This window comes from Vicia villosa, linkage group LG1 (genome assembly GCF_029867415.1).
Source record: "Vicia villosa cultivar HV-30 ecotype Madison, WI linkage group LG1, Vvil1.0, whole genome shotgun sequence".
NCBI classification, from domain to species: Eukaryota; Viridiplantae; Streptophyta; class Magnoliopsida; order Fabales; family Fabaceae; genus Vicia; species Vicia villosa.
The window spans coordinates 60,017,347-60,033,704 of NC_081180.1; the positions used below are offsets into that span (position 1 = coordinate 60,017,347).

The following is a 16,358-nucleotide window of genomic DNA, read 5'->3' on the forward strand; positions in this document are numbered from 1 at the left end:
TATATATATATATATATATATATATATATATTTTATTTAAAAATATGAGAAGTTATAATATAAAAAAATTATTATTATTACTATTATTGTTATTATTTAATTTTTTTACAAAAAATCATATTATTATATTTTTAACATATGTACTCTTATGGTAGATATATATGGTATACAACTGTATCACATTTCATTGGCTTTTGAAAAGTCACTTTTGACTTTTCAACCCTATTTTATCTCAATTGTTTATTATTTACACGTTTCATCTCCTTCTGAAAACAGCCAAACCGCTCCCGACTTCACACGATTTCTTCCATTTAGCAACTTCTTCCTTTAATCCTTTTATGTTGTCGATAGAGACACGTTATTCTCCATCTCCGCCACCGCACCCTGCATATCGCGCGGGGGGTGCCGCACTGCTACGGTGCGCCGCGATAGCGGCCGGAGCACTCGTTATTGTGATGGTGACCAATGTTAAAAGACAAACAAAAAGGAGACTGTTGAAGATGATTTCGTTCTTCCGTCATTGAAACATCCATCATTGAAATATCTATTGAGCTATTTTTAGAATACCACTAGTAAAAAATATTTTATGTTTTAGAACTCAAGAATGATTAGTTAAATACCTTGCATCCCATTCCAGTGCCTTTTCTATCAATCATATTGTAATTGAAGAAATTGGAAGTTAATGCAGAAAAGGCAACTAAATACAGAAGTTGAGTAATAATTAAACATGATATTGTCCACAACTAAATCTATACATTTTGGCATTTTAAGAATGCTCTCCTACAAATTACTTTTCGCTAATACTAACAATTTTACAACAGGATCCAAGAACAATGAGTTATGCCTAAGAGTTAAAATGAAAAAATCTATACACCATGATACACTTCAACCAATCTAGCCTATTAATAGTATAGAAAGGAAAAGAAAGAATCCAATGTACCAGCCAGGAGAACATGGTATTTTTGCAATCACATTCTAAAATCTAAAACCAGCCAGAAGAACATGGTGTTTCTCGCAATCACATTCTAAAATCCAGAACGGACACTATATTATTGGCAAAACATGCAGCGATCTTGTCGCCCTCCTTATTCCAACAGACCTCAAAAATGCCTCCACTGCCTGCATATGTTCTCACAATCTTGCCTTCCTTCAACGACCATATGTGTAAGGACTTGTCAAGAGACCCACTGGCTATATACTCACCATTGGGACTGAATGCAACAGAGTACACAGGTTGCCTGCAAGACGAAATAAACACGTCAGACAAAAACGAGTCTGGCAGACCATTTTTCACTGTATTTTTCTACTAGTGAATTCATTGCATTTAGATCTACAGCATTTGTCAAACAGCAAGGTACAGGTTAAAGATTTCATGTTGATCAGCCTCCTAACATCTACGACTTTGAAGCAGAAAGGGGCTGAGAGGTGGGGGAATCTTATGCTATGTCCATAAAAAAAAACAACGCAAATAAAAACAGTACCTGTGTCCATTCAAGCTGTAGATGAGTTTCCCAAGTTCAGCATCCCATATTTTTACAGTGGAGTCAAATGAGGCACTGCACAAAAAGACAAGTATATAGTTTATAACATGTAACAGACTTTTATCATCGAAGCCAAACAAAATAGAGGGGAAAATACAAGCACCTTCAAAATGATAAAACTGCAAACATGGAAATATTTTGCAAAAGGTCGAAAACTGGTAGAGATTTAAAATATGAAATGGTGAAGATATGAATTATTTACTAAGAAATATAACGATTACAGAAGAAGGTTCCCACTTCCCAGCAGTGTTAAGAGTCAAGCTCCTCAGATTTTACATTCTATACCTAGCTGAAAATTTGTAAAATGCTGGTACCTAACCAGTACTCTTGCCCACACTACCCTACCTCATAGTACCCCCTTTACATGTGTATTCCCTCCCCATTAGCAGTAACTAACTTAAACCACTCATCATTCCCTCGTTCTTTTCTAATCCCTCCCTCTTATAACCACACTAATCTAATCTTTGGACATTTCACCCTGCACAAGTGTTGCACAGGTGTTCCTTCCGTGGATCCCATCACTGGCGTCTGTTTGAATTTCAGCATTGTCTCAAGATTGAATCAGAAAATACTGGAAATTGATTGCTGACAGTGAACACCTTTCCCTTACAGCCTCCTCTATTTACTAGCCACCGACAAGTATACTGTTAAGAGTCCCACATCGGACAATATATGGCCTGAACATGTGCTTATAAGTGGGGGCAATCCTCACCCTACAAGCCGATTTTGTAGGGTGAGTTAAGCCCAACCACATTTCTTAACATGGTATCAGAGCCTTGTTTAAGATCCGGTGGGCCACCTATTATGGTTTCCACTATCGGGTCACACACCATTTATTTCCGCGCTCCAATTGTCTAGTCCTGGGCGTGAGAGGGTGGGTTAAGAGTCCTACATCGGGCAATATATGGCCTGAACATGTGCTTATAAGTGGGGGCAACCATATTTCTTAACATATATCTTCTGCCCAGCTCTTTCAAAAAGTTCTCCATCACATTGATTTTCCCCTTCATTCCTAAGGATGGGTCCTTAATGACATGTGGTGCTCCAGGGCCCAAGCATTATCCCTAAGGATGCGTCCTAAATGACACGTGGTGCTCCAAGGCCCAAGAATCATATCATATACTTATAGAAGATTTCAGAAATATTTGATAAATGGGTCACCTTTAATAAAGCATAACTAGAAAGAAAGAAAAAGACCCTCTCAGAATTGGCATACATAGTCACTGACAGGGGAGACAGAAAACAAGAGAGGAGGAAAGAATGAGCGCAGCCCGCCTGGAAACAGTGCTTTTAAGCATCGCAATATTCCCCAATTTTAACGGTCGCCGATTTTGCATGCAGTCACTCCTTTTTCTTTTCCTTTCTTACCTTTCCTTTCACAAACACTAATCCTAATGTCTTTGCCTTGCCCACATACTACCTCCACTGGGACTGTAACCAAGTGTATCCCATTAAAAACTAAAGACAAGTAATATCATCACAGCAACTCCATCACAATAGAATATATGGTACTACATAATTAATTAAAAAGTACTGACGTGATGGAGGGGAAGTCAACCAAAGAGCAAAATAGCAGAAAACTTGGAGCAGACAATTACAATCAATAGGAATCAGTAACATGCCAGAGGTAGCATTCATTTTATACAATTCAGTTAACACAATGCAACTCACAGTATTACCAATTTCAGCCAAAGAATTGTCGTCATGACCCATCCATAAAAGATTCAAGGGGTAAAGAAATAGAGAAAACAACATTTCTATATATCAGAAGCATAAATAAATGCAAAGGGAAAGACTTTGGTTGTTGGTTGCTTTGTATAAATAATATTTGCATAAAATCAAGATTTACGAACATTATTTAACCAGTAACTAACTTACCTAGCTAGCACCAATTTTTTGTTCGGATTAGTTGTACCAGGACCAGTAGGGCTCCATCTGATGGTATATATCTCCTACAAAGAAACTTATTTAGTTAACCCAACTGCACGGAATGAGTAGTTAAATTGATATACAAACACAAAACGGACATTCAATAAAATGCAAAACTCGGAGTACCTTGGCATGCTCCCTTAAATCATGAAGATAATTTTCCTGCTTTAAACTCCATATCTGCAAACAAGGCATCCAACCCAAACAAAAACATCAAACGTACACATAACAAACAAAATTTCAGAAATTACTTAATCGTTATTATTTGATAATAATAATAATAATAATAATAATAATAATAATAATAATAATAATAATAATAATAATAATAACAACAACAACAAATAATTGTGAAAAATAAAGTACAATTCAAAAAAGCCTAACCAAACCCAAAAATAAATAAGTAACTATGAACAATATAAGATCCTAGAATCAGATACTAATAAGCTATGTAATACCTTTGCTGTGACATCATCAGAACAGGATGCCAGCAATGAGCCTGTGGGATCCCATTTGACACAGTTAACTTCCCCCTGTAAATGAAACAAGGTCCTTGGCAGATGTAAGACTTGTTGAATCATTATTGAATTTTCATGAAATATCTCAAACCAATGCTTTCTAAGAATACAACAGACAAAAATGTTCAGATTTCTAAACCTTCAACTTCAGCAAACTATGATATAAAAGCCAACATGCAAAGCCTATAAATTATGTAGGACTCAACTTGATCAAAGAAAATTATACTGAATTCGCAATCTAATTAATTCATTTAGTGCTGGTCGTTTTAAAAATAAAAATAAAAATAAAAATAAAAATCTAACTAAGTAAATAGTGGGGCATCTCAAGAATTCTAGACTCGGTCTTGAACTTCGCAGCCCAAGGTTATCCACTACTCTATATAGAAAACCTTGCCAACCATTATTAACTTTATATGAACATGGAGGTGATTAAATTCTCTCAAGAATAGAAAGTAGCAGTGATATAGCAAAATAAGGTCTCGAGTGTGAACCTCGTGACCAGCAAAAGTGTGTGTTGGTCGGGTTTCACCAATCTTGCAGACGTATATCATATTGTCTGTGGAACTTGAGGCAAAAGACATATTGCTGCGCCAGTCAACATCAAGTGCTGGACCTAAACAAGTCATCAAACCCCAATCAAAAAATCATGCATATATATGGTTAAGAGAACTATCACCAAAAGTTCTTTTATAGTTACTCTCGACTAAAATACATATTCAAATTTTCACCTGTATGAAATTCAAATTGTTGTTTCCATTCTTCTGCCTTCACATCCCAAACAATCGTAGTTTTATCACAACTTCCAGTCACAATATAATCACCTCGTTTATTCCACTTCAGAGAGAATATTGGTCCCGTGTGTTTGCTTAATGTACTCTTCAGTTCACCTAGTCATAGATAACCACCACGAGATCAAATTGAAAACAATGATCAAAGTTCAAGTCCTAAAAGCAAACTCATATATACCAAGAGCCTGCTTAAAAACATAATAATAGGAACAACGATTTACCAAATAAAATGACTGCAACAAGATACTATTAACATGTTTGCTTTGAGAAAACCTTAATTGTTCTCATTTCCTGTTTTAACTTGTAATTTCAAAAATGTCAGTTTTTTTTATGCTTGCTCTATGTTTCCAAAGATATGTACAAAAACAATGAAAACAAATATAGTTGTTTCCAAATTTATACGAATCTTTGAAAACAAAAGCAAAGAGAAAACAAAGTGTCACTTTTGTAATTTGAAACAACAATAGAATATGAAAATTGAAAATGTTGGCTAAAACTAAATAGGCTCTAAGATACCCCATACCCCATTCAAAGATTTATCCAAAAAAAGCTAAGCAATTTAGTAGTTTATACACTTTCCTATACAAATCTTTGAAAACAATAGCAAAGTGAAAACAGTGTAACTTCAATAGAAATTGGAAACAGAAAATATTAGCTAAAGATGATAGGCCCTAATATACCCAGTCTCACAAGACAGGGAGAGAGAAAGGCCAACACATAAAATATGCATATGCAGGCAATCATAAAATACAAACAGTTGAGAAAAGAGTATAATACCATTATCCAAAAGTTTTCTATTCATTAAATTATTCTTTTGAATAAAAATAACACAAGAATAATAGTGCTCCCACCCTTTTAGTTACATAGAATACAATTTCGTCTGCGAGCCATTATATATGATAAACAGTTCCTTAGATAAACAACCCAGACACAGATACTTTCTAAAAAAATGGGACTATGCTTAGTGCTGGGATACTGAGCTCTTGCAGCATGTAATAATTTGTTAAGAAAGTTCAACTTATAATCTCTAATTCATTGGGTATACAGCATTCCAACCAGCTTTTCATGATAATGATCATTCCAGCCATGTTTTGAGGAGCCTATATTATATATTTCTTCTAAAAAGATTCATTGTAACAGTAAATGATAATTTAAGTTCAATTCCTCAGGTAACTTGACCTTCTTCGGGCATTAAAAATAGCCAAAAATCCTTTGTTAACCCATTAAAACAATAGCAAACAGAAATGCTATACCCAAATATTAAGAATGAGACATCTATGAGTTTATCTCATCAAGTATAAGTCCTCAAATGCTATTATAAAATACAAGGACGAAAAAACACCCACCATTAGTGGTCCAAATTCTTGCTTGCCCATCATATGAACCAGTTGCAAGAAGTGTCCCCTCCCCCTGTACAACGGATATCAAAGTAAATTACAGGTATGCAACATTATATGCAAATATTACAGATAATAACCTCAATTTTTAAATCTTATAGTCATGGGAATATTTACCATTAAAAAAAGGGGGGGAAATAGATTTTAAAGAAAAATTATTTCAACTTCAGTTCAAGTTTTTGGAATTTTAAGAGTTTGTTTGGTTTCAATTTCCAAACATGTTTTCTGTTATCACTTAGCATTTAATGCTTTCACTTCAAATTACAAACCGGACACTTGGTTTTCACTTCATTTCATGTTTCCAAAGATTCGCACATGAAACAGGGAAAACGTTTTTGGTTTCACCGTCTCATGTATAAATGATTGAAAACAAGAAACATGACACCATTTTTATAACAGCCGAGTATAAGCAAAGAGTGATGGAATAACAATAACTAGAGATTTTTGATAATAGATGTGGGTGGGGCCAACTATATGAGTACATGTGCCAACCAAAGCCGCAATGTTCATCTTAGATCATATGTGAAGATAGAGATCACTTAACTCCAAATCTCTCTTTTGATGGTTTTTGACCTATTATTGCTAATTAATTGTCTTATTAGTGTATCAGTTGGAATCATTAACAACTGTTAATCATCTTGACAGCTGTATTTCAGTGGTCTGTTATACCTAACCTGTGTTCAGGATTAGAGTCTGTTATGGGACCATCGGGAATATTCTATAGTCAATTACATCTAACCTGTGCAGTGCACAGGATTAGAGATAGTTAGGAACAGTTCATACTGTGCAGGATTAGGTTCCTATATCCTATATAATGATGTAACCATTATCTATAGAAATCAATGAAAACAGAATATTCCAAAAAGGAATTGGCTATAAATTAGCTGAAATTCAACATGGAATCACAGGGCCGCTGATACATGGAGCCCCTCCTCCTCCCTCCCCGCCACCGTCACCAACCCTGGATACTTGTGGTGGCATTCCTATTCGTCCTCCACCTCTCAATTTCTTCATAGGTGATGCATCTGAATTATGTTCTACTCTGCATTTCTCCTTGAAGATTTCTGAGAAACTCGATGAGAAGAATTTCCATGCTCGGTGTCAACAAGTCGAGCCACACATCAAGGCTCACAACCTCCATGATTTTCTCGTTTCTCCTTCAATTCCACCTAGATTCTCAAGACTAAAGACCACACATGTGGCAAAATAAACCCTGAGTTCAGTCAGTGGCGTCAACATGATCAAATGCTCCCTATGTGGCTTCAGTCCATGCTCTCTAGTGAGATCCCCGCTCCTGATCTTGGCTGTATTCATTCTTATGGGCTATGGACTATGGGGGGGGGGGGGGGGGGGGGGGGGGGGGGGGGGGGGGGGGGGGACTTCTAGCTTGTTATCAGAAGCAAAAGCATGCTAAGGAACGACAATTGTGTGTTGAATTAAGATCTACATCTCTCGAAAATCATACTGTTCAAAAATGTCTCTGTACTCGTCTCCTCGTTGAAAACCTAGATCAATTGGAGATCATGTACCTATCAATCAACACATTGATGTGATATTAGAAGGTTTGCCTCAGGAGTTCCATCCAATTATTTCTGTAGTTAAAAGTTAGTTAGATAGAAACCACGGATATTGATGAAGTTGAGGCTCTAACTTGCTCATGAAACTCGTCTTGACAAGTTTAAGAAGAAAACTGTTGGCATCTCTCAATCTTACTCATGCATCTCCTTCCTCGTCTCTGCAGCCTAATAGTGATCAACCTGCACTTCAGTCATCTGCACTACCTTCCACTGGTCCTGATGCTTCTCAGTTTTTCCCTAATTGTGGCCATGGAAGAACAAATGGAATAGGTGGCAGGGAAGGTCGTTTCTCACACATTCAATGCCAGGTCTGCTTTAAAATTAAATCTGGTCATCTGGCCACATCTTGGCGGCAGTGTTGTCCATGGCGGAGAGCCAAAATCCCGCCATACCGGCCGCTTTGCGGCGCCGATATTGCGGATTATGGCAGAAAAACCTGCAATAGCGGACGATATTTACCATTGCGGCAAGTCCAAAAAACGCCATGTATATAGGCCATGGCGCCGCAATTTGATAACATTGCTTGGCGGCACCTTTTTAATCAAAATTTCCAGGCCACAGTTCCTTCCAATTATCAGGGATTTCCTGCAAATTACAGACTCATACATTCAAGTCTCACATAGAACTCTCAACTATGGTCCAAAATGCTAGTGGTTATGGTCCTCCTCCCTTTGGTTATGAATTCTTTAAAACTCAACACTCCATATACCTCTAACTGATTCCTAATTGAATATTTTATATAAAGGGGAAATATGATGATTATCTAAATTTTTAAAAAGATGGAATACTTATTAACAGTTGGTTAGATGAGAGAGGTCCCTACTAGTGATGGAAACAGATCATGTTGTATAAACTATTCTACATCAAGTCTAGGTCCAGCCAAACTAATTTATTAAATACATGATCAGGACTTTTAAAAGCCTATTAGCCTAAATTGGCAAGACTTTAAGTCATCCAGAAGACCTTTTCAAGGTATTAAGTTAATAAAAATGACTGGTATAGTAATATTTTGAAGTACTAAAATCAATAATGAAAATTCAAATTAGTTACAAATTACAATAAAACTGAAGAGAAAAAATATTCTACCGGAATGCTCGTTTATAATCATCCACCTACTTTAAAAAGTTTATGTAAATTCTAAAATAAGAGATGAGCGAAGTGTAATTTAAGTTTATCTCAAGGAAGGGGAGTGGAATTTGTTTTAAGTATTATTATATGAAAAACAAGTTCGGTACAGAAGCTTATAGTATATCCACTACCTATTAAATGGGTATGGGAAAAGTGAGTGTGGAGTGTTGCAAGTTGCAACTTCATATGATTTTAGTAATAGTGAATCACCAGATTTTGATTCAAACACGTAAATTTAAGTAATTGTCTTGAAATAAATCAGAATATGCAACTGAACTCACATTCCAATCAATTGTAGTGACGTCGTTAGTCTTTTCACTTGTTTTACCCCTAACATGCTTCAACACCAACGCGTCCAAAGGGACACTCTGTGAAACAGGTTTACATCTTCCTTCTGGTATTGCCCATATACGAGCTGTCGAATCTCCAGACCTTAATGTTGAAAATGATGATATAGTTAAGCACAAGATTACCTTAAGAAGCCATATATCAGAATCTCAATCTCAAAATCATAAAAATAAAATGGTATCATAAATGTGTTATTTAAAAAATCCTCAGAACAAAAAGTAAATAACGATAAAATAGCATCATATAAAATGTAAGTCATTGCATGATGTTATGCAACAGTAAAGTATCTACATTAGATATAAAATAAGATAACAAGGAAAAGTAAAGTCAGAATTCCTAATGACAGATATATTATCATGCTCATTAACATAAACAAGCATGTTTCAGATTTTTATTTATAGTAAAATTTGAGGCTTTGGTCTTTTACAAGTTTGTTATGTCTCTGTCAAACATTCTTCAACTCCAGGAGAAGAAGCTATTACATTTTTTACCTTTTGTAGAATTATTATTAGAAGTACCATTGGCAATAGTATTATGCCTAACAAAATGTGAGTAACTGGATTCCATTAAACCATTTGAAAGGGTCTAAAACCCACTAAGAAATGAAAGGATTTAGCAGAAGCCAGTATCTATGAAATTGCTATATTAAATTATAATCAACAAAGTACACATTGAAAGCAGATATTTCCCGAAAAAACAGGCTTTTTGTAAAAACAACATGATTTGGTTTTATTTTCTGTTACAAAAACACAATAGAAATGCAGTTTCAGAAACTAAATACGAAAAGCAATTATTCTAAACAGGTTTAATTATTTTGGAGGGAAAAAAATAAATGCAGTCAGTGTCCCTCCATTAAGATGAAAGTCAATCAAAATTGGAAATCCAAGAAGGAAAATAATACTATTCACATCAACCATTAAAGTTACAGACATATTGATAGGGACTCGGGTACTTATTATCACGTTCCCATGTCCATAGTCAATATATAATTTTAAGCAAACAATTCAAGGAAATACCCACCCTGAAGCAAGAAGAGATCCTGAAGGACACCATGCACAAGCACACACCTAAATGGATGGTGAACAGGACAACTGTCAGAGAGCTTTGCAGCATAAACAATAGATGAAAGAAAATTTAAGTATACAGAGTAAGGGGCAACAATGATACACATCACCTCTGAAGTATGCCCTTCCAAGATTGTCACATCTGAATTGGGAATTTGACGTGGCTGAGATGTTGATGCCGTACAGATGTCCGTTGATTCTGATCCTGTCGAAGCAAATGAAAATCATCCATTTTTTAAGGAAAAATATTAATAGAAAGTGTGAAGCAGACCACTAGTTTTAATTTTCGACACCACCTCATACAACGGATACTCACTAACAGCATTTCGGGGAGAGGGGTACAATGGTGTTAACACTTGCAACAACTATAATAAATGATTTCATTGCTACACTCCAAAATAAGAAGAAAAAAAAAATGTATTAAAAAAATCAGATTTGATAGTAAAATAAAATTTAAAGGGATCAGCTTTCTAGTTATTAGACATTAAGCCGTTCCAGTTTTCTAATCTAACCACAATAATGAAGAAAACGTATCATAAAGTTTAGACGGTAAAGCACTCATAGAAAGTAATACGGTTAAGATGAATATAAAATGAAGGATAACAGAAAAATATAGTAACAAGATATTGAAATTTACCGCAGATTATTGATCAGAACATGCAGCTAAACACCAAACAGACAACAACAAACATATATTATATAAATAAGGTAAGCAATTTCCATTGAATAGCAAATTACCTCCGACTGCTCCATTCACTTCATGCTTTGCAGTAACCTTTTCTTGATCTCTGACCACTTCTCTGTCAGTCTTATTAACATGCTGTTCTCTCTCTTTAGCAACTTTTACCCTCTCCCTATCCTTTTCAACTTCTTTCTCCCTTTGATGTCTTTCTTTTTCTCTTGCCCGTCCACGTTCAGCCTCGTGCTCCTTTTCTACTTCTTTATTTCTCTCCTTCAGTAGTTTTTTCCTTCTTTCACTAATCATTTGCCCAAGTTCGTGCACATTTTTTGTGATAAGATCCAAAGGTTGTAAGAATGAAAAATCTTCGTCCAGGTCTGCATCACACTGGCAAGCTTAAAAGAAACACTGATCAACATGAAACCTAAGTTGTGAAACCTTAAAAAGATATATACTCAAATCAAATGGATGAATATTATGTAGATAAAAATCAAGAATGCAAAAACAGAGGATGCTAACATTACTCAAGTTGGCTTCCATCTCAAAGTACTGCAGTCCCTTTTGAACAAATGTAACAAGAGCACCTGGTGGTACCAAATTTCCATCAATGGGACATTTGTTAATGGCAGCTTCATTACCAAAAGTGTAAGCAGAATGTGTGAAACCTGCAATAGTGGTGTAACATAAGTATCCAGTAGTAAATCAATAAAGTTGCAACCTATAATGCCATTTAATAAATATGAAAAGCATCGCATAAAGGATATAATCAACCTCAAAAAAGTTTTCCCTGTTCTCACGGATACCCTAATCTATATTACTCCCTAAGACAACAGCATCAATGTAATATTTTTTCATTGTTTTTTTAATGGAAAAGCCTGCCTTCGTTATCTTATAAAATCACATGACTTTTAAGTTTTAATAACGTGGAATTGACATCAGCATTTGCATTGTAAGAACGTACAGATTACATAAATAACATTCTTCAAAAAGATACATTCAAGGTCTAACTCTTCTAAAAGCTACAATTTTATTTTTAAGACAAAATGCGCGTGAATGATTTTACATTTGACCACCCTTTCATGTACTAGCAATTAGGACTTGAAGCATGTACAAATAACTGACCCACTTAACCTGGTATAAAAATTCAAAAGAATGAGGTAGGCAAAGATTAAACTCTATTACACTTAGCCATAAACTTTAATCTAATATGAAGAACTAATTTCTTACAAGCTTAAGTTAAATATTCATAAAGGCTTATAGATATTTTTGAAATGCTTTGTCAGGCACGAATCCATTAGACATGAAGTACGAGAAAGCAAAGGCTCATTTATACTATATGCGGCATTCAACTTTTATATCAAAATATGCCGATTGCAATGATCAAACCCCTAACCATTTGGTCAATGAGGTTCTAATAACATGTTAAAGTGAGTAAAGACTAACTCTTAAGAATACATTTGATGCAAAAACAAAACCCAAAAAGGTTAAGGGGGATATGGGAGAAGATGACAGAGGAGGATGGTTTAGTTTAGTGTTGTCTATGGCAGATAGCGGTCCATGGCGGAAAAACCCACAATAGTGGAGTGCCCAAAAACCGCCACTATACACTATGGCGGATATTCGATAACACTGAGTTGGAAGGGGTACTACTTAATGAATAAATTTGTCAATAATGACCTTTCCTATAAACATCGATTCAGAATCTTATGTATTAATTTTAAGCAAAATCAAACACGCCCTCAAAACCTGAAGCTATTATTGCGCAAAGGCGCGTGACAAATATTATGTATAACAAACATCACATGGCATGCATTATGATTCTCAACAAGTACATATAGTCTAAAGAAGAATAAGCAAGCAAACACTTATTTGTCACAGTTAGATATGATTTTTCCAAAATTGCGACTAAGTTCCATAGCTAAAAGGAGTAATCCGGCTCCCTTTCAATTGATATCTCTACTTCCCATTTGCATATACAAATCCCAACATACATAAAACATAATCATAATACATAATCAATTACAATAAAAAAACATAATAATTAAGGAAGAACTGCAAATAATCCAGCTCCTCGTGTACATCATTCCCATCCACTTTACACATAATCATTCTACACGTCTCACTCGTTACCATCGCATTCCATACCGTCAAAAATCATGTCTCAGAGCCTAATATAATTTGAAACAACAGATCTAAAAATATTCCGTGATCTCTCATCTTCAACCAGAAAATAAAAAACACAAAAGAACATTTTTCAATTACAGGATAAATATATTCATTTCTCCATAATAGTTAAACCTTAATCAAACAATATCAATCTTTAATCACTCAAACCCAAAACGTCAACATTAAAACAAAAACTCGAAATTCGTTGAATCTTCCAAAACCCTAGCATGTGAAGGAGATAAAGCAAAGGAAGGGATTACGAAACCTGATTCATTGAGGTAACGAAATATGAGGAAATTGAGTTCGACGGAAGTGATGGAGGCCATGTTATGAAAGCAATGCTTCAATGGCCTATGAGAACGGTTACGCGACCATGAGTTTGGCCGCGAAAGCGAGAGAGAAAATAGAGAGAGGTGAATGAACCAAACCGTTTTAGAGGTTTAGCTAGAGGGAGGATTGGTTAGATAAATAACTCGATTGTAACTGTAACGCTCGCGGGGTCAGGTTGGGTTCCGTCAACCGCCGTTAAATTCCTCCGCTTCCGTTTTCTTCTTCTCCTTTTGGTCGGTTTTCTAAATCATAACAATATGCTAGTAGTACTAACCCTATTATTAGTTGTACTTGGAAGGTGGATTTCTCTTTACACACATCATGGATCTTTTAGACACCCCATGAAATTTTATTTATACCTTTAATCTTTGTAGATGTATTTCCGGAAATACTTTTTTTAAAAAAAATTGGTTTTTTCATAGATGCTCGTAGATGCATCTACGGAACCGCTTAAAACATAGTGGAGCATAATTAATTTCAACTTATTTTAGTTTAAAAATCCTTCCGTAGATACATCTACGGAACGTGGTGAAAACAGAGTGCTCCGTAGATGCACCAACGGAACAGTCTGCTATATTTTCAAAGCATGTTCACTTTACTCCAAAACTATATTTTTATTACAAAAATGTAAAATTAAAGTAACGCATTTTAAAGACAATAGTAGGTAGACCAATAAAAATACATCGTATAAATAATGTTAGTCATAATGTCGAATACATCATAAAAATAACTATTGAGTATGTCGGACATCATCCTGCGCAACTCCTCTACCTCTGGCCCCGCCTCTACGTCCACCACGCCCTCTGTTGGCGCTACCCCTAACGTCAAGTGTCCCACCAGTCTTGACACGATATCTAAGGTACAGAAATGCCCCCTCTGCCATCCAGATCATAACATCCACCACACGTCGCTGAGCAGACCATTCAAGGAATAAACCATCTGCAATAGCTGTCATGCATGTGTCATCTATCTCACGACATAGGGGAAGAACATCCTGAGTGTGGTCCAACCCAGCTTTATATGTATGGGTGTGACACTCTATAGTACTAGGTGATGTACCCATCGGCACAGCTCCAATCGTGCTTTGCTGTCGTCGCTCGAGCCTCCTCAAGAACCATGTGGTGCTCTAGTCTGCAAAGATGTCATCTAACTGCCGACGGATCATGGCGATAGGAGCGGAGACAGTAGGGTCACGGGGTATCGTTTGTGTGTAGCCAAACTGACGCATGACGCGCTCCGGAAGATAGCGTACAATAATGGTCGAGCTGGCGGCCAACCATCTAGAGTATAGCGTTATCTCATCAAACGAAACCGTCTCATGGTGCTAAGCATAGCAATCATATCTGATGTCCTCGGCAGCCATGCGGTCAAGACAACGCATGTAGGGATCCGACACCTGATTCCCTCTAAGGGGGGCTGAAAGCACTGGAACGCGGCATGAGCTCAGTGTACTCCGACACCTCTCCCCAGCCAATAATGTATGGGAAGTGTTGTAGTATCCAAGCCTGAAAAAAACACGATTATTTTAATGTACTATCACAAATATATAACAAGTAGAAGGGTATAAGATTGTTACCACCAAAAGGGTACAGTTGCCTGCCACTGTCCTTGCCTTCCACAAGCATCTCTCTCAGAGTCTATAATAATTGTACGCCAGTACAGCCGCTCCCCAATTGTACTCTCGGATACATGTTGTATCTGATAAGTACCTGAGGTAGATGACGTCTGTGTACGTCGAGCTCGTGTCCATAAAGAGTTGAGTGCCTACCAAATATAGGAGGTAACATCTAAATGCCCGCTCTCTATGCACATTTGCCTCTACCTCGTCACCAGAAGCCTCATGTGCCGTAAGAAACGCCTCATCATATCTCTACTACAAGAAGGAAACCTCACATGGGTCACGCGGATCCTCTCCACCTCATCAAGGGTGTCAGCAGGATCAGCCCCAACTCCACAATAAGCATCTCCAACGCCTCCTCCTTCGTTAGCCTACCGTGATAAAGGAGGATACTTTTGATAGGTAGATGGAGGAGGCATGCCACATCATCAAGTGTGATGGTAATTTCTCCGTGAGGAAGATGAAATGAGGAAGTCTCTTGATGTCATCTCTCCGCAAATGCCATCAGCATCCCATTATGTATCGTTAGGTAGCCGACCTGACACAGGTCCCTCAAGCCAGAAGCTGATAGTACCTCTGGAACTACGGCTCGTCAGGCTACGCGAGATCCCTAATCTTTCGGTCGTGGTTGTAGAACCTCTGGGGATCCCTCTCCTGAAATTTTTAAAAAATAAAAACGGTTATTAATAAGCAAAGTCAGAAACTGATGAAAAGATACATGCTTGGTAACAATAAATTTTTTTGCACTATTAATTAGTCTGCCATTAATAATGATTATAGTAGATTTATTTTTTAGTGAATGTCCATTTTAGTCCCTCATAAAAACTGCAGAAGTCAGATTAGTCCCTGAGAAGAAAAAAAAAAGTCTCTATTAAATCTCTTACAAAATTTAACCGAGTCATGCTAGTCCATCTACTAATATTTTTTCAAACCATTTTTTTTCTTACTTTTGAACCGTGACTTAACTGCTAGTGAAGACTCATTTTAGTCTCTCACAAAAAAGGGAAAGTCTGAATTAGTCCCTAAGAGAAAAAGTCTCTATTTAATCCCTTACAAAATTTAATCAAGTCATGTTAGTCTCTCTTTTAGTTTTTTTTTCAAATCGATTTTTTCTTATTTTTAAATTGTGATTGGACTCCATTTTTACGACTATTGATTTAAAATTATTTGAGAAGGGATTGTAGCTAAATCATCGCGATACCACGATGTTCTTTTCTTTGTGGAGTTTATTATCAGGCTTATGGATGAGTGATTGTGGTTTTTCTTGTTATGTAT

The 16,358-nt window shown here is 36.3% G+C and overlaps 1 protein-coding gene across 2 annotated transcripts; it reads right to left on the reverse strand.

Moving 5' to 3' along the window:
• Positions 1-702: 702 nt before the first annotated feature.
• LOC131639080 (WD40 repeat-containing protein HOS15-like) lies at positions 703-13,732 on the reverse strand. Of its 2 annotated transcripts, XM_058909590.1 has the most exons (14): positions 13,401-13,732; positions 11,489-11,634; positions 11,029-11,356; positions 10,401-10,495; positions 10,247-10,293; positions 9,160-9,310; positions 6,123-6,186; positions 4,717-4,875; positions 4,480-4,601; positions 3,929-4,003; positions 3,597-3,650; positions 3,420-3,493; positions 1,482-1,556; positions 703-1,238 (listed from the first exon to the last, which is right to left on the reverse strand). In XM_058909590.1, exons 1-14 carry the CDS (start codon positions 13,459-13,461, stop codon positions 1,019-1,021), a joined length of 1,671 nt encoding a protein of 556 aa, XP_058765573.1. In that variant the 5' UTR covers positions 13,462-13,732; the 3' UTR covers positions 703-1,018. The 2 variants fall into 2 exon arrangements, with proteins under 2 accessions (XP_058765573.1, XP_058765575.1); XM_058909592.1 differs by lacking the exon at positions 13,401-13,732 and having other exon boundaries at positions 11,029-11,364; positions 11,489-11,629.
• Between the last annotated feature and the right edge of the window lie 2,626 nt (positions 13,733-16,358).

Coding starts and splice junctions, on each gene's coding strand:
- LOC131639080 (XM_058909590.1), bottom strand. CDS start 13,461: ATGGCCTCCATCACTTCCGTCGAACTCAATTTCCTCATATTTCGTTAC. Junction 11,357..11,488: donor TGGAAGCCAACTTGAGTAAT/GTTAGCATCCTC, acceptor TAAGCTTGCCAG/TGTGATGCAGACCTGGACGA. Junction 3,494..3,596: donor ATTTAAGGGAGCATGCCAAG/GTACTCCGAGTT, acceptor GTTTCTTTGTAG/GAGATATATACCATCAGATG.